Source organism: Haliotis rufescens, unplaced genomic scaffold (assembly GCF_023055435.1).
Source record: "Haliotis rufescens isolate VD_foot unplaced genomic scaffold, xgHalRufe1.0.p SCAF_8, whole genome shotgun sequence".
Taxonomy (NCBI): Eukaryota; Metazoa; Mollusca; class Gastropoda; order Lepetellida; family Haliotidae; genus Haliotis; species Haliotis rufescens.
Window position 1 is genome coordinate 17863679 of NW_025964372.1, and position 19182 is coordinate 17882860.

At 42.0% G+C, this 19182-nt stretch overlaps 2 protein-coding genes across 3 annotated transcripts in view; both read right to left on the reverse strand.

The window, feature by feature from the left end:
• LOC124142457 (GTPase-activating protein and VPS9 domain-containing protein 1-like) overlaps positions 1 to 2441 on the reverse strand; it is a 38645-nt gene extending 36204 nt beyond the window's left edge. For both annotated transcript variants that reach the window (XM_046510931.2, XM_046510930.2), the window contains exon 1: positions 2378 to 2441. The gene's annotated coding sequence lies outside the window, so the exon portion shown is untranslated. The remainder of the gene's footprint in view (positions 1 to 2377) is intronic.
• A 3687-nt stretch (positions 2442 to 6128) lies between these two features.
• Positions 6129 to 11471, reverse strand: LOC124142458 (alpha-(1,3)-fucosyltransferase 7-like). Its single transcript, XM_046510932.2, has 3 exons — positions 11258 to 11471; positions 9646 to 9712; positions 6129 to 8443 (listed from the first exon to the last, which is right to left on the reverse strand). Exons 2-3 carry the CDS (start codon positions 9648 to 9650, stop codon positions 7171 to 7173), a joined length of 1278 nt encoding a protein of 425 aa, XP_046366888.1. The 5' UTR covers positions 9651 to 9712; positions 11258 to 11471; the 3' UTR covers positions 6129 to 7170.
• Between the last annotated feature and the right edge of the window lie 7711 nt (positions 11472 to 19182).

Here is a 19182-nt window from a genome sequence, read left to right on the forward strand (position 1 = left end):
GTCAATTTTCTAGGGCATTGCTCGATTGTTATTCAATATATCCAAAAGATTTTCTCAATTTGGTGCTGGTATAGACATGATAGAATAATGTTCAATCAAAATTTGCTAAAATCATGAAAAATGTCCTTTGGAAATTTACAAAACAAAATCCCTGCAAAATAATATGAATACATTTTGGAGGAAATGAAACAACTTGTTTGAAGACTTCAAATGGTTTAATAGTTTTCCTCTTATAAAAACAGTTGTGTTAGGAGTAACCTGACAAAAATTAACACAATGGACAAGCCAACTCAAGTGGCTAGAATCAATATGAACAGAAAGAAAATCAGGGGTAGAAATAAACCAAGAGGGTCGACTTGCCCGAACAGGCAAAGATATACATGTGTAGCAATGTCCCCAAAATAAATTGTCCCAGAAAATGCTTGACAAAATTATTTATGCTTACGACTGTTAAAAAATGAATTCTCTGCTACAAAAACAACATGGTTGCAAGGTTATACTTGGCAAAAATATGTTTCGGTGCATAGTTTTAATTTTTTTTAGATATCTGGTTTTGCAGCTGTAGCTGAAAAAATATCTTATCTCCATCTCCAATTTCAGTTTTCCTCCAGAATATCAAAAGGTAACCTTTAACATGTACAAAACTGGTACAGCCTAGCAGGTCAGTGCCAAGTTCTATCCCTGAAAGCAGTATGTTCTGCGAACCAATTGGCATAATTATCTAAATAAAAACTAATTTACTCATAATCATGACAACACGCTGTGTGTATGAACAACACATGGATTTGACATTTGATACTTATCATGCTCATATGGAACAAAATTCAAACTGTTGACAAACTTGTACAAACTATACAGGTATCTTGTTTAGATTTTATCATGTTTAAAACCAAAATACAAATGACTGTTTCTGGTAATATTTAGATCATGAGACATATGGCTGGTACTTGCGGTGTAAACAAAATTCCTTTATTGTTCTTGCATTGCATCCAAATAATCCTTAGACAATCTCATTATAATCTGATCTTTTACTCCGATTTGATACTAACATCAGGTCAACTTACTTATCATCCAATCAGCGCCATCAGCGCCATTTTCAGTACGAGTATACTATGAGTGAGAGCAGCATTCAGACCTGCATAGCTGATTTCTGTATCTTGAAACAGAGTTTAAGCGAATTTTCCTAAATGTACATAATGAAATCTGCAGTATTAGACTCCATATGGTTGTGGATATTGCATACACCCTGTCATTTCTGAGCTCCGTCGTCTCTACACCCAAAAGGACGTACCATCAAAGTCATATTAGTGTCCCCACAATAGAGGTATTAAGAAAATTGTTTTAGAAAGCTGGCATCTGATTGGCTCAAGAACCCATGCATCCTTCATTTAGATTGGACTTTCAAAGGTCACTCTGGATTCACATAACATGACCTCATATGGAGGTGCCATCACAAATGAACGCAGAGAGATATGGTATCAAAGTATTAAAAAAACACCAACTTTTAATGCGGCAAATTCTTTGAAAACTAATATCCATGTATGTAAGGGTTATAGTTCTTTTCCTAAAATTCATCAACATAATGATCCTATTAACAGACATATAGCCACAAATTATATCTGATGAAACACAAACACAGATAAAAGTTGAAATATTAAATCTAGTTACACATTCATTCACAACAGGGTTTCATACTGTTTCAGATTGCATTGTCTGATAGTTCCAAAATGTCTAAAACATTAGATTTTAAAATTTGCAACCATTGCATATATATATAGCAGTGTCATATAAAAAATGATGAAAAGGTGAAAATGTTCTGGAAAGTAAAATGTACATTGCCGGATGCCATGTCCCTAGTACACCACAGCACCATGATCTGTCACCTTCAGTTGTTCAATTAATGGCGAAATGCAAAAAGGATCTACCATTGTTAAATCATTATCTGATACTCGTCCATCTTGCTATCCATAATGCCACTTAAATATCATCTCCCACATATTACCGACATTACCGACAGGCATATATGTAGTTCATTAGTTGTGTCTTCTCAGCTTGATTGCGCACTAGAACGCGGAAAAACTAGCAAGCACTTAAGAAATAATCGTCATGAACTTGCCCTTCACTAAATATCATGGTATAGGCAGTAAGAATGCGACAATACCGTGCTGACACTTTGTAAACAAACAAATAGAACAGTACAATCGCCACAACCAAAGGGGGAGGGGTGGAAATATGGCCAGAAGGTGCAAAGCCAACTTGTCAGATTATGGTGCATTACTGACAACTAACCAACTGACTCATGGTTATTAAGATTGCAAAGAGCATGCATAGAGTGTAGATGTTTATGTAACCCACAAAATAGCAACAAAATCCTTACAGTGCACTTTGAAACACTACGGACTTCGTCGTCCATTTTCGACTCTTATTTACTTCGTTTTACGCATGCGCAACTTTATAATGGAGCTGTCAGTTTTCGAAATTGTTTTGCAAATATAAAACTGTTTCATATTCGATGACAGCTACTATTTTTCATTAGCACAACAACAAAATTTAGGTATAGTTTAAGAAACATTTTGTTCAAAATGTCAAGAGCGTAAAAGTATTGAAATAGGACATATAAACTGTTGTATTAACACTACTCCCTCCACATACACGAACGACAACTCTTGTGATCGTATGAGTCATCGCTGAGGCCCTTTACAGGTTTGCTTCCCGAACCTTGTTGTATGTTTTTATTTTGTACTCATATGTAGATGTGCCTCAGTGCAACGATGAAGAAAAATACATTTAGAATATAGTTAACAGTTTTAGAGACGGAAACGTTATCACAGGTGTAATCAAAACCTGCTGAAGGATTAGTACTGTTGTTTTGTGTTCAGACGTAGTATCTAGCATCGTTACTAGAACTTAAAGGTCGGTGGAACTAAACAACGAAAATGTATCAATAAGCCGAGAAAATCCCTAACTATCTCATAAAAATAAATGTTTGCTAAACTAATTCCGTTCGATGAGCGTTTGGTCATCGTGCTGAAGACCCGCCGGGTTTTATTCCCCACATAGGTTCAATGTGTGAAGCCCATTATTTCTGGTGTCCCCTGCCTTGATATTTCTGGAATATTGCTAAAAGCGACGTCAAATCCACTCACTCACTCTATATTTTTAAGTGACATATCCTCGTTCTGAATGTCTAACATTTTGATAAATCATGTGAGGATGCAAGTATATGTAAGGATAGTCACTATCAGTGTACGGTACCGTATTCTATTAGTAGGCAGTACTACTGACGTACTGTAGAGCGCGTGCATGTTCAATGCCAATCCGCGTTACCTCACGAACTGACAGAGAGGCACTTGTTTATTTACGTCTCACCTTTGATTGAATCATAAATAGTGCAGTAGCCAGATACAAACTCTCTCTTAAGCCACTCACGGAAATGTCAATACGAATGCCCTTGGGTGAAATACACCGTATAACACAGGTCGTATCTTAAACGTAATTATCATACCAAAACAAAAAGCAGAACTACATACATACCTTTCCTCGTTCCTCTGACATGCTGTGTCTAATAGAACTCGGTCTGTAACCATAAATTACAATGGTTGCTCTCAATATTTAACAAAACGTTCCTTAAATAATAAGTGATGCTTAAAAGCCTAACATATTTCAAACCTGACCTCTTATGTAAATCCGTTTATGAGTGAAAATGGTGTAAGGGTAAAATTATATTATTGATCTTTCATTGATCTTTCTGTATTTCCGTAATTTACACAGCAGTCTGGTCATTCCCTTTGTAGGCGTATACACGAGCCGCGCTGTTCCGTTGTCCCAGCTATTTCATGGGATTACCGGTTCTATGAGGACTGTTGCGGTTTAGAACACGTACATGCGCGTATCCACGTGATTTTCTATTAGTTTTGAAGATAAGTCAGATAGGTTGGGTACAACAGACATACCGGCATGCATCTGTTCAGTGCCTGCTCGCGGCTAGTCTAGCAGACGACCTATTTTGTGCACACGAAGTAATGACGTCATATATATTACGCAATCTACATATGTATTACCTTAAGCTATTTCCCGACTCTCTGTGCGCGTCGTCAACTTGCGCAATCTATATATTGCAGTGTGATATTAAAGATCTTTTTCACTAGGAAAATATTGTAAATATCTGGAGAATGGCGTCTTATACATTTATTCGAGATACAAAATTGTGGTTGGTATGTTGCAAATGTAATGCCAACAGTTCGGCAATTCAAGCGGGGAGGGGCGGTCTACCGTAGCCCAGTGGTTGAAGCGTTCGCTCGTCACGCCGAAGACCCGGGTTCGATTCCCGACATGGTTACAAGCCCATGTCTGGTGTCCCCCGCCGTGATATTGCTGGAATATTTGGTAAAAGCGGCGTAAAACCATACTCCCTCACTCAAGCGGGGGAGATGAGCATGTACCTTACATGTTAGCGGGGTACATTGACAACAATGAATACAATTGGTCTCAGCGAATCAGAATCCGACACTCATGTGTAAGATAACGTAAAGAAGTCCTACTTATTTCGTTGCGAGACAAATTTACACATACTAACAATTAATCACACCTGAACGTGTTCTCTTTTCGCAACTCAGCTGTCTGCATCCATTCGCTGAAACAGGACACACAGCCGACAAAACAGTCAAGGCTTGGGTCCACACATTGTACCCATGTCGGGAATTGAACCCGGGTCTTCGGCGTAGCGAGCCAATATTTGAGTGAGTGAGTGAGTATGGTTTTACGCCGCTTTTAGCAATATTCCAGCAATATCATGGCAGGGGACACCAGAAATGGGCCTCACGCATTGTACCCATGTCGGGAATCGAACCCGGGTCTTCGGCGTGACGAGTGAACGCTTTAACCACTAGGCTACCCGACCGACCGCCAATATTTGAACCACAAGGCTACCCAACGTTACTACTTCTTCACGACCAAGGAACCTTTATGTTTGGGTTCGAATCTCGGTTTGCTCTGATTATGTTTTTAGGTTTGTCAGCACCAAACCCGAGCTCGCCCGTTTCACCAAAGTGGTAAACGTCTAAGACCTGCATCACTTCGGGTTCTCCTCCCACGCCAAGCTGGTACGCTGTGATATAACTGAAGTAGAGTTCAAAGCGGCGTTGAACCAATCTCAATCACTCACGCACCACTCTTCACGATCACTTGCATAAGCATTAAATACATCACTTTACGTACATTGCTACATTTCAAAATAGACCGTATTATTCGACTCGTAAAGATCCGGGGTAGAATAGGTCTTCAACAATCCATGCTTGCCGTTAAAGGAGACTCTGCTTGTCGTAAGATGCGACTGACGGGATCGAACGGTTAGGCTCGCTGATTTGGTTGAGGCATGTCATCGTATCCCAATTGCGTGAATCGATGCTGATGATGTCAATCACTTGAGTGTGGTTCAGACCTCATTATTTACAGACCGCCGTCATATAGCTGGAATATTGGTGAGTGCGGCGTTAAACAACAAACAAACATTATTATTCAGATGACATAACGTGGGGTGACGCCGTGATCTGAAGATGAAAGCATCCCTGGGGATTCCGGGTTGCAATCTGGATATTTGTTTTACTCTGAAAGAATTTGAACCAAACATGTTTTTGGACGCACGACACGAATGTTTGCCGAATGCTCAGTGAACAGTTACTGTATGTAACACCTGTGAAGATCCGGGTCTTCAGCAACCCATGCTTGCCGTAAGAGGCGACTAACGGGATCGGGTGGTCAGACTTGCTGACTTGGTTGATGCATGTCATCGTATACCAATTAGATGCTCATGATGTCAATCTACCCGTGAAGCTCCGGGGTAGAACAGGTCTTCAGCAACCCACGCTTGTCATACGAAGCGACTATCTTGTCGTAAGAGGCGGTCTGTAAATAATCGAGTCTGGAACAGACAATCCAGTGATTGACATCATGAGCATCGACCAACGCAATTACGACAAGCATAGTCGCCCCGTATGACAAGCATGGGTTGCTGAAGACCTATTCTACCCTGGATCTTCACGGGTCTAAAATTATACTAAAGAGGAGACATTTTGATCGTTTTAAATCAGTACAGCATGCACAGTAGAAACAAATACGCAAACAATCGATGAATATATTAAAGTTCACATTGGCAGGGATGCAACTGAACCCGAAACATGTCCTAGCCCCAATATTGATGACATATAAAGACACCCTAAATTACAACAAGACCTGAGGGTAGTCAGGATACCAATAACACTACACACACTAGACAAACTAGCTCGGGCTAGCGGGTAAGTTCCTAGTTGCATCTCTGTATTTGTGTTCTCATTTATTTCATAATCCAAAGCACATGCATGAATACACATTCCCACAAAACACATGAATACACATTCCCACAAAACACTTGCACAAATTGTTGCAAGTCGAATCCCAGATTTACCCAAACAAAACAAGTATTTTTCTACACCCAGTTGATTTTAAATAGTTAGTTTTTCAGCTTCTTACACACACCGACTTACTAATGCTTGTCGTAAGGCCGAGCCAAGCTAGAAAGGCCATTATTCCAATCTATATTTTATTTCAACAAAACAGTTATCATTTTCCTGTGCGTGCAAAATACAATGTATTTTGACTCTAAAGTTCCACCAGTATTTTTATATGCATCTGAAATATGGGGGAATGAAATATCAAGGCAGTATTGAAAAAGTCCACGCAGCCCTCTTGAAGCGATTTCTGGGAGTTGGAAAGTTTGCTGCCAACAAAGTTAACCTTGGTGAGACAGGACGTCATTGTCAGTATATATCTATACAGATGAGAGTTGTTAAATATTGGATTAGATTATTAAGAATGAGTACAGATATCCCCATCAATGTTATATTATGCTAAGAAAATTGGATGAAATTGGGAAAACATATCAGAAATACGCTATTTTCTATTCTCTTGCGGATTTTGTATCATGGATTGCACAAGCCGTCGGTGATGATGAACAAGGGGGGAGGAGGGGGGTAAAAATAATACATAAAATAGGGGTGTGTGTGTTAGAAGAGCAACACGTGCCTTTATTACCCGTATTGTCCGGATAAATGAGGTTTCAATGAATCCAGTACATTAAGTATATACTGCAAGCATCACCAAAAGTATCCCGAATGTTAATTACTGAGTAGTGAGTTAATGTTTCACGGCTGTAGAGTTAGAAGCGCGTGTAGAAGCTGGTTTCCGTGAATCCAGGTCCGCTGGCTTCGTACACTTGGACTTTCCGTACCAGGTGAGGATGTCGCTGTAGGTTTTCCTGTAGTCGTCCACGTTCCACAGTCTCCGACAAATGTCACACATCATATTGTTCATATCCATAAAAATATTTCGAATAATCGTTTTATCTATCCATTGGACAACCTGGTGGCGCGAATACACTGAAGCATGGTATCGCTTCCTCTTCAAGATTTCTATATAAGCTGTGTCGTTCTTATCCAAGTATTGAATATATTTTCCTAACTCAGCGATGGACTTAAAATCTGCTGTGTTGATATAGGTTCCTTTAGGGACAACACTGGAGTAATCTCCCCCTCCACGGACTATAGGCACAGCGGCGGTCCCGTAAAAGCGGAAGAACACATCACTTATATATTCAGAGCAGAACACATCCTCAAACGCTAGATAGAATTTGTATTCTCGGCCGACCTTGACAAAACAGTCTAGGTCCCGATCACACAGGGTCCGGTTTACACAAGGTCCGTATATATCGACCTTCACATATTTTCGAAGTTGTTTCAGATAATCCTCCAATCGGCTCGGAGTCTTGCAACTCTGTTGAAATATGACAACAGTCCTCTCCTTCCTCGAAACAACGGTTGTTAGGTTATAGAAAGGAACCGCTTTTTTCTTGACAATAGTTCCATAAGATATTCCAATATCAGCATCGCGCGAGTAACCAATAGTCCAGTTGAACACTGATTTGTCCCTTAAAGTTGATTTGAGCTTTCTGGCAATTTCAGGAACAAGGGGTCGGTGTTCAAATAATATAAACACTTTACCATTTCTTTCCATTTGGGGAATTTTGTTTTTCTCAAGAAATTGGCCGGAAAATATTACCGCGTGGCTGTCTCGAAAATAATTTCCTCTCGTCGTGACAGCGCAGCGAACATCCTCGCAATTCAGGGGATAAATGTGCTCAGAGCGGTAGGCGTAGGTGACGTCGGGGGAGTACGCAAAAATTAGTTTACTTTTGTCCCTACGCTGGTCGCCCGAAGGGTGGTATTCCTTGAAGGCTAACCTAGCGATACTGGCAGGTAAAGGGTTAACTGTTTGGACAGATTCATGCCCAGTGGGAAATGTAACCTTGTGGAATGGTTTGTTAGGAGAGTTGCTGATGTAGAAGTAACGACAGATGAAGATGGTGACGACCACACACAGGAACATCTTCATTGAGGTTGGGACGGAACGCCTGAAAACCAAAAGAAGATATTTGGTTTTGTGTTATCATATACTCACCGTCATAAGAAACGCGAATACCATTGGTTAATATATGAATAATTACGCATATTCAGGAGATATTATATTGGCTGGAGGCACTAACGAACATACTAGTATGTTGTGTGAACCGACGCTCATGAACGATATCACGTGTGACGTCACAAATCCATGACTCGAGATGCACCATTTGTCTCGTGCAGGATTAGTGTACATGTGTAAAGTTTGGAAATCACGTGCAGCATATCGTGGTTGGTTGGTTGGTTGGTTTGTTGTTTAACGCCGCACTCAGCAATATTCCAGCTATATGACGGTGGTCTGTAAATAATCGAGTCTGGACCAGACTAATATCATGAGCATCGATCCACGCAATTGGGATACGATGACATGCATCAACCAAGTCAGCGAGCCTGACCACCCGATCCCGTTAGTCGCCTTTTACGACAAGCATAGTCGCCTTTTACGACAAGCATAGTCGCCTTTTACCGCAAGCATGGGTTGCTGAAGACCTATTCTACCCCGGAATCTTCACGGGTGCAGCATATGGTGACCAGAATAAAGACACTCTGTGGTAACACTTGACCGCTTGTTAGTTTTGTCATTAATTGGTTCACATTGGAAACATGTCTTTTTAACGTACATTCTTCTCTATGTTTCTATGGTTCGTGTTTCTTTAGGCGGTGAGTAAATGTTGACCCCGCTTGCATACTCCGGGCAACATAGCCGGAACGTGGAAGCCATAATTGTGTCATACAGTTACATTGATGCACATTTTGTAAACATACATAAAAATAGCTGTATGACAAAAACGTGTTCACAAAATGTGCATAAAAGTAGCTGCATGACAATTGTTTGAACCGTATCTCAGATTTATATGTCTGAGTGAGTGAGTGTTACCTTAATTTCTGCACTCAAATAAAATAATCGAGTCTGAACCAGACAATCCAGTGATTGACATCATGAAACATCGATCTACGTAATTGTGATAGGATGACATGCATCAATTTTTAATTAAGTCAGCGAGCCTGACTACCCGATCCCGTAAGTCGCCTCTTACAACAAGTATAGACGCCTTTTACGACAAGCATGAGTTGCTGAGACCTATCCTAACCCGGGTCACTGGTACTTAGTCAGACGTGGTGGTATTAAGACCGACTGAGCTGGTAAACATCTTACCTCATTTTGAGAGAAATCTATGTCGGTTTTGCCTTGTGTTCTATAATACTGGGAGGCCGCAGAACATCTGAAACAAATAGGCCAGGCATACACGTGTTAGGAAATTTGCTGGAGGCGGAGTCATGTGACTGTATTAAAAATACGTGAAATGTGTGTAAAACAATACAAGGATAAATTGTTTTATTTCCAGTAGTCGGATGTGTGTGTGTGAGTAGATAGGGCGGATGTGTGAGTGTGTATGTATGTAGATAGGGCGCGGATAAGTGTGTGTGTGTGTATAGGGCGCGGATGAGTGTGTGTGTGTGTAGATAGGGTGGATGTGTGTGTGTGTGTGTAGAGAGGGCGCGGATGTGTGTGTGTGTGTATGTATGTATATAGGGCGGATGTGTGAGTGTGTATGTATGTAGATAGGGCGCGGATAAGTGTGTGTATGTGTGTTGATAGGGCGGATGTGTGAGTGTGTATGTATGTAGATAGGGCGCGGATGAGTGAGTGAGTGAGTTGGGTTTAACGTCGCTTTTAACAGTATTCCAGTAATATCACGGCGTGTCAGCTTAATGTGGGAGGAAAGCCCGAGGTGATGCAGGTCTCAGACGTTTACCACTTCGGTCAAACCCGCGAGCACGGGTATGGTGCTGACAAACCTAGAAACATAATCAGGGCGAACCGGGATTCGAACCAACAATCATAAGTTTCTGGCGTGCCCAAGGGACGCAACTCTGCACAGCGAATCGCAGCACCTTAGACGACTGGGTCAGCCGTACCCCCTGGGGAATAGTAGCACAATGGAAGGGTATTGGTTGAGTGGACGGCGTAATTTAATTGGGTTAGGGCAGGTCTTTTGATCAATATAGTGGGTGGGTGATACGTGCTTTTTTGCCTAAAGGGACGTTTACAGTGTAAAATATAACTGATAGACAACGAAACAGACGTTATGTCTACACAAAAATCCATGAAATAAACGGCGTGCAGTGAGTGAGTATGGTTTTACGCCGCTTTTAGCAATATTCTAGCAAAATCATTGCGGGGGACACCAGCAGTGCGATTCACACATTTTAATGAGGGGAATCGAACCCGGGTCTTCGGCGTGACCAGCGAACGCTTTAACCACTAGGCTACCCCACCGCCCCGTCATAGCTATATAAGGGATGCTGAACGATACCATATCAAGCTCTGATACCAGTTCATGAACGAACAGGCTTCGCTCGAGTGAGTTGCAAGTTTCAATCAGATTTTTCAAAATAACCCAGTCGACTTCTCACACTGTTGTTATCAAAATTAACCTCGCGGTAACTAAATACTTTAGACACAGACACGACACGCCAATTTCACACTGGACACAACACGCATCTCGCACAGCAGGTTCATGGCGTGTGGACGCCGATAGTCTCCATGTTTCTCCGTCATAGTCAGTGAGTAGGTTTTAAATAAATGTACTTGCACTTAAACATTCTACCGTATCCACCATGCACAGTACCGCATGTGTGACCTGCGTGGGTATATCAGGAGGTATGTCTACAACTCGGACACGGCTAAATGATAGCCACAGATAGGCAGACAAACAACATGTAGGAATGTTGAGCGTCGTCGGTGAGCTGATAGCTGATCTCACCTGATCAAGTTTGCGATGCGCTTACACTGTTCACGCCCTTAGGTGGTCATTGGCTGGCTACGGTCGTCTGCTGGTGGCATTGGCTGAGGTCTATTCATGACGTTGGGAGGATAAAGTTTGGACCGAAATGACCAGTATCCAAACTGTCTACAAGTCATAACAAGACTTACATCTGACGAACCTCGCCATGAGGAGTAAGCTCACCTGCTATTGTTCCGGGTAGGCTGTCGATTTACTAGCCCCGTTAAAACGCTATGCAAAAACTAATATTAACCGATTCACAGTTTTAACTTTCGTAGATTCAGTTCATATACCAATATGCTGCATCGGCTTAAGTATGAAGATCAAGACGGGGAAATAACGTATTGACTTTAGTAATGTGCGTTATAGCGAGGTTATGCGGTGGTCCACACCCAGGCCTTCTTACAATTTGCACGGGATACACCCTGCGAAGGCAAGGTTGTACTCCACATAAAGGTCACACCAACCCCGGTACACACATTAGCACATACAGTCAAGTCTCGTTAATCCGACACACGTTAATCCGACAATCGCCGACAATCGGCTTTATCCGACACAAATAATGGGAACCGTTTATATCAGTGCTATAAGAACGTCCTTTCCAGACTATGCTTTAAAACGTATTTTGAATCAGTCAGACAGTCCGTAACAGTAGTTTTGTGGTAAACTTTAGAGGTTGCATGATTAGAAAACATATTCCGCTAACAATGTAACTCAACAATATAAATATTTCCTTTTTCCTTTTTTTAATTAAAACATGTTTAATCGTTATCTCTACGTGCGATCACGAACGTTGATACTTCCTTATTTCGTTTATCCGACAAACTCATATGCAACCAACAATGTCGAATTAACGGGACTTGACTGTTATATGATGTACGTCTATTATCAGAAAATAGACAATGTATAATCACTATGTACAGAAATGTCGCGCGTGGCTACTTTGAGCGTGTCACCCAACTGCTATTTATCCCCAATGCAAAAGACATATATATCTTTGACCCATGTACCAATAATAAAACACGTATTCCTGCTTTGAGGATTTTATGGCGTTACACACTAGTATCCCAGACGTTGTTCTTCGACTGACAGTTTGTACGCGGCCAGTTAACGCTCGCTGTCGACGTCATCGCCACAAAACATTTCCTCGGATGAATCAGGCGCATATAAGTCTTCGCTGGGGTCGTGACGGGTGATCGACCTGGTGATTGTCGGGCGGGTACAGCTTAATACTCTCTCTCTCTCTCTCTCTCTCTCTCTCTCTCTCTCTCTCTCTCTCTCTCTCTCTCAGAGAACAACTCAATCTATTCCATGTGTGAAATTCTTGGGTAAAAAAAACTCTTGTTAAAATCTCCTTAGTAACTACCAGATCTCCGAATGATTGGATGAACGAATACAGAAGGCTCTCGGAATCTTCATCACCTCCTTTACACAGAATGAAATCACAGAGTATGTCATTGAGGATTATTTATTTACAACAATTAAATATTTGACACAAAAATCTACTTATACATTTACAACAACATAACTGTCCACGATGTCAGTCTACAGGACGACCGAGTTACCACACCGTGTGCACTGTAGTTCCACTGACAAAATGGTCTGTTCCACCTCGACATAAAAGTATAAGTTGGAACTTCGAGCTGACGTTATCAAACGCAACTTTGAAATCACATTTTAATAATTTCTATCGAAAAAGATAAATTTTCCTTGAAAACATTTTATACTTTGGATTGCAGGAAAGAAATGGGAATTGCCTGCCACAAAACGTATTAAAAAGAATTTCTGAAATAAATATCTGTTTTGAAGCTGTCTTTCGATTTAATAAACAAGTTGACCTAAAGGTAATAGGAAGTTCAAAAGGGCTTAAAAACATCAAAATAGACGAACTATTGAATTTAAAGATTAGAAGCCCAAAATAAATTATAAATAAACATTGACTTTCGTTTTCTTTAATCCTATCATTTTTAGTCACTTGGTGATGAAGTTCAACATCAAAATGTTTTGAATTCGTTATCATAAAAAAATATATCGAAAGGCTTTTTTTCATCAATGTGAAAAGTGACCGAATTATTTAGGCATTTTGTAAAGAATTGCCTCAGTGAAGATTTTACACAATTACTGTCACATACAGAGAACCGCACATGGTTAATCTGGTTCAGCCGTGCTGAGCTTTTGGAAATACAGTAAAGTTCGTTTATAACGAACTCAAAGGGACTACTAATTTTAGTTCGTTATAACCGTAGTTCGTTATAAGCATATATACAGCATAACTACAGCAAATAGTCGGGACCAAAAATGTAAGTTCGTTATATCCGTCAGTTCGTTATAAGCGTGTTCGTTATAACCGTAGTTTACTGTAGCGGCTTACGTCCTAGCTTCTCCAACACTCTCATCGCGATAGAAGACGAGGTCCTCCTAGTTCCAAGAAACAAGCGTTATCTGGATGGCCCCCATGTACTGACACTAAGTTGAACACAACTGCCATACAATTCAGTAACCACTGTATGACTAAAACATCCCACGTTTATACATTTGGCCATAACAACCCCAAAGGTCATATTAGTAGCTTACTCACCACTCTTACTAATTTCTCTCCCGATTTTAGCACTGAGAACCTTGTAACTACTGGAACCACTTTCACAGAAGACCCATGAAGATCCACGGTAGAATAGGTCTTCAGTAACCAATGCTTGCCGTTAAAGGCGGCTATGTTTGTCGTAAGAGGCGACTAACGGCATCGGGTGGTCAGGCTCGCTGGCTTGGTGGATGCGTGTCATCGTATCCCAATTGCGTGGATCGATGCTCATGATGTCAATCACTGGACTGTCTGGTCAAGACTCGATTAGTTACAGACCGCCGTCATATAGCTGGAGTATTGATGAGTGCGGAGTACAACAAACAAACAAAGTAACACTGATTTCTTATGATCACTAAACTAATTTAGTCCTAAGCCTAAACGCGTGTATTCAGAGTAGAAGAACTCAATGTCAATATAACCACATGTAAAGATGTAAGATGTTCCAGGTTTTGAAGTGGATCTTCAACCGATAATCTCGTTTTGTCCTTGTTGAATCTCAAATATCACTTCAGTGACTATCCTGAAGAAAATTCAAAAATTGTAACTTGATATATGGAGAATTAAATTGTCTGTGTCCACTCCACACTGATGGTCAGCAGAGACCGCCTACGTGGAGTAGTTGATTGAGCGCCTGCCGGAGAGCGGATGATCGGTGGTTCGATCCCGTTGGCGTACCAAAAGAGTCGGATGTTAAGAGATGGGACTTGTTGATGGCGCAGGGTTTTAGGGCTTAAACAAGGACTGGTCAGCTTGGAGTCAGTATAATATGTCTGAGTGCGGTATCAATGTTCAACTGTGGTACAGGGTCTGCCTATGTACGCCTACGAGGACAGTATGAAGCCCTGTACACCCACTGTTATTTCGGTGTTTATTTAACACTTAATTTCCCTATAAAGGGACTGTATAGCACGTAGATTGTGTCCTGTACTGCAAAAGGGTTCTTTCATTTAGGCTTAAACACGGCGTGGATAAATTGTGTCACGTCGGTTCTCACATTAAGCCTTGCTTTACCTATACTCATGCTCAAAGCGGCTTTGAAACCAACTGACTCACTCACTTTGAATGTCACCGTCACATTGTCAATCAGTGTTCGACCCTCCATCCACCCTGCAGAATAGTTTAAAAACTTGCTCTCGAAACGGAGGAAAAGATCCTGTAAAAATCAAAATGTTCCACACAGAATACAGGTGTCTTGTAATGTCGGCCACCATCCACGAGCTCTCTGACATTGGCGGCGTCGAACTGTCGGCCATAGAGTTCAACATGGCCGCTAAAATTGACGGGAGGTAGCAGACGGCAAATGAAATCAGAACCCAAACTGTCATCCAGGGAAACTTGAACGGCAGCTCCGTTTCGACAGGTGCGATTTCGCAATATCTTCTAATGAATTCCTTTATAATACAAACATAACAACCTACAATTACTACGATAGGTATCACAATTACAACGAACGCGACAACGGGAAGAGACTTGGTGTTAGCTAACACGGGAGAACACCCAAACCACATCTCATCAAATCTTTGGATCGACTGAAAATACAAGAGAAGTAAAGCCCCGCCACAGAGCAAGAAGGACAGAGCCATGGCCCCAATAATCCCGGGCACTGACGTCAGCCTTGTATAGTGCCGCGGTCTACATAGGAACAGGTAAACGTCCACCACACACAGAACCCCATGGTAGACGTTCTGGAGATGGAACGTGAGGCGCACGAGCTTCATAGCCGTCACGAAGGAGTCAGTGCAAGACAAAAGAGGGTTGAGGCTGTAAGGGACCTCGTACAAGTTGATGGTTAACCCTGACACAAGATTCGTGATAGCGATGCTGTTCAAGCAGCGCACGGTTGGTGTGAAGTCCTTGGTTTTCGTGTTGATGAAGATGGTGAGGCTGTTGATGACGACGATGGCGATGGAGAGAGTGATGTAGACGGCTCCTAGGAGTGGGCTGACCTCTCTTTCGTGGGACACTGACGTCCAGGGGGATGCATTTATACGAGGGGGGTTCATCTTCATTAGCAGGACGTTAGGGGATTCCCTCGCAAGAAGTCGTGACGTCAACAGGATTCCTCACACAGATGATTCATGACGTCACAGGACTTCCCTCACACAAGGATTTCGTGACGTCATATGGATTACTTCAATCAGATGAGTCGTGACAGAGACGTTGTGTCGTCAGAGAAATTCCCTCACACAGAGAAGTCGTGATGTCAGAGGCTATGCCAATTCGCGTTCTTAGAGGTAAAAAGAAGTTTTTAAAGTTAGTAATAAACTTCTGTCTGTCGTTTCATAAGTTTTTTTTACCACAGCGGACTGAACGTTGTAAGTAACCCTCGTTGTCTATGCACATGGAGCATCAATGAAACATCGCCGCTGGTTGTGGAAAACTCTAGGTAAATTACACCCAGTAGAAACTTATAAATCCATTATGTTAGCTGACTTGGCATTATTCATCTGAAGCCTTAAGCGCCAAGCGTCCAGCGATCACGGCGTCTGGTCATCTGTGCTTCATGAAGGTGGTGAACTGAAAGCCTAATAAAACATTGACACTATTGTACATCACCAGGGAAACAGCTGAAACACTGTGGCCACGTGTTTCACTTTGTTGAGTGCGACGTCCACGTGAGAACTTCATCATCACTCTCTGTTAACACAACAACAGGTGCGCGGAGCTTGCGGTCATCAGTACGCCACGACTCCTGTTGACACCTTCAACAAAACTGTTAAATGATCAATGTACAACACACATCACATAAGATAATGGCAGGTACATCCTTACCTAGCTCTACAGGTCAGCTAATTATCGATGAATTAACACCTTGATATTGTAATAATTCCCGCCTCTCTGCACCGGGATAAACATCATTAACAACGCAGTGTTCCAGCTAATCAACACCCTATTGTGACGCATGTCGTTGAGATCACAACAATGGACATAACACGACTGTCAGCAGGTTATATGTTGTCAGTTCTAGTGATTAACCTCCAATCGCAATGATATTGCTTGAATCTTGCTAAAAGCGGCGTGAAACCTTAACGCTCACTCATTCCCGATCCTGTTAGTCGCCTCTTATGATAAGCATAGTCGCCTTTAACGGCAAGCATGGGTTGCTGAAGGCCTATTCTACCCCGAATCATCACGGGTCGCCTGACAGTGTTGAAAGCCTGAACTACCTGTGCAAAATAGCACTTCACCAAATTCTCTGATTCGATTCATGATACAGTAAGGGGACGTAACGGGCTATTCCAATGTCCGTTTGCTTTCTCGTCGGAGATTACCGGTGACTGCCTGAGCAAGATGTGGTCTGGCTTTGCCATCTTGCAGTTCAAAATTTCTGTAATTCTAGCGAATGGAACAACGACAGGACGCAAAATGTCGTCATCATATTGTGGCCAGCCACAATAACCTAATCAGTTCGCCTGTCATGTGTTATACTGCCCCACACCAAGACACTACCGCATCCTTACCGATTATGGTCAAGAATTGTTGACCTGGAACACCTCTCGACATGCTACGTGGGCAACAACGTTTTCTGCCATCTTTGAATTGGAGGCAAAATCTTGATTCGCCTGTAAACATGGTGTAATGCTATTGGCGCACGGCCCGTTCTTTGTATTGCCTAGGCCACCCCAATCTTTGCCGCCTGTGGTAAGCTGTTAGGAAAACTTCCTGTTTTTGTACAGAATTCTTTATTGATAACAGGAGCAGATTTGAATATATTGCGTTGAGCCTGACGTCCAGATCAAATTGGAACCTAACCCGTTTGAAATTACACTTTTTGATTTGCAAAACATTCGGGCAACATGGAATTCGCCATTTTGTCGGTTCATGGAGATACTGTCACGGAGGCATTTTAAACGTGTGTTTAGCTCAGCTGCATTTGTGACTGTGACTTTCCTATAGGCCAACATAGGCGCACACACTTTGACATCACGTGCTGTTCATGATGTGAAAATTCATTGTGATGTAGGGTCAGATGCAACACCACGATACTGTAAATGTACACTTCAACAATAGCTACATTCTAATCATTAGTTCCCTCATTTATTGACGGTAGTAAATATGTAATTGACCAAGGTGTCGCCATCTCTTCTCGCGTTTCGAAAGATTTTTTCATATGACTATAATTAATCTGGCATGACCCGACTTTATTCATATGGCTAAAGTTAATCTGCCATGGCCCGGATTTTGACATGACATGACAGATTAACTATGGCATGTTCTTTAACTGCTTTTCTTGGGGCACGGTCGGCCCAGTCGTCTAAGGCGCCGCGATTCGCTGTGCAGAGTTACGTCTCTTGGGCACCCCAGAGACCTATGATTGTGGGTTCGAATCCCGGTTCGCCCTGATTATGTTTCTAGGTTTGTCAGCACAATACCCGTGCTCGTGGGTTTCGCCGAAGTGGTAAACGTCTGAGACCTGCATCACTTCGGGCTTTCCTCCCACATTAAGCTGACACGCCGTGATATAACTGGAATACTGTTAAAAGCGGCGTTAAGCCCAACTCACTCTCTCATTAACTGCTTTTCTTTGACATTTTGACATTGCGCTGAGTCCGTAATATCACAATCTCCGCTTATCCAATTGAGTTTCCAGAACGCGACTATGTCCCTGATGGTATTCCATACTAAAAGCTTCCCTCCTTGTTTGGATCTTCCCTCTGGTTGGTAGAACAACGTGTTTTTGTGTCTGCGGCGGCCAAGTCCTGAGATCTGGATTTGGATACTGTCATGGACATGTTTTTGTTCGAGTTGATGGATGTGTGTATACCATTACCTAACAAACACAGGAGGTGGTGTATAACCTGTCCCATCACCGACCCTCTCATCTGGCGGTAATAACCGGACACGTGGAGAAAGTGCACCACAAAGACGGCTTCCATCATTGCATCCGGGTATTTCTTTTATAGTGACTCACCCAGACATGGACGAGAGCATCAGGCCGCTACCAATTATTTCAGTGAGTGAGTTATGTATCTCAATCACGCTGATGTTTAAGTTATCGAACGCCATCTAGCGGTCGATACTGTGAGTAACGAATCACGTTGGTACATCAACAATCGTCGTGGAAACAGTTCTGTTAGCAAAACGATTGAGGGAAGTCTATATTATACGCATGAGAATTAAGTTTGTCTTTGAGTTAAGATCGCTTTGTGGAACGGGGACCAGTTTGGCCGCATGCACAAAGCGATCTGTGTGCTACAACTATTGTAAGTCTAGTTAGTGTTGCTAAGGTCGTTCTGTGAAAATTTGATTGTTTGTTGATTAGCGCCGCATTCAGCAATATTCCAGCTGTATGACAGCGGTCTGTAAATACTCAAGTCTGGAC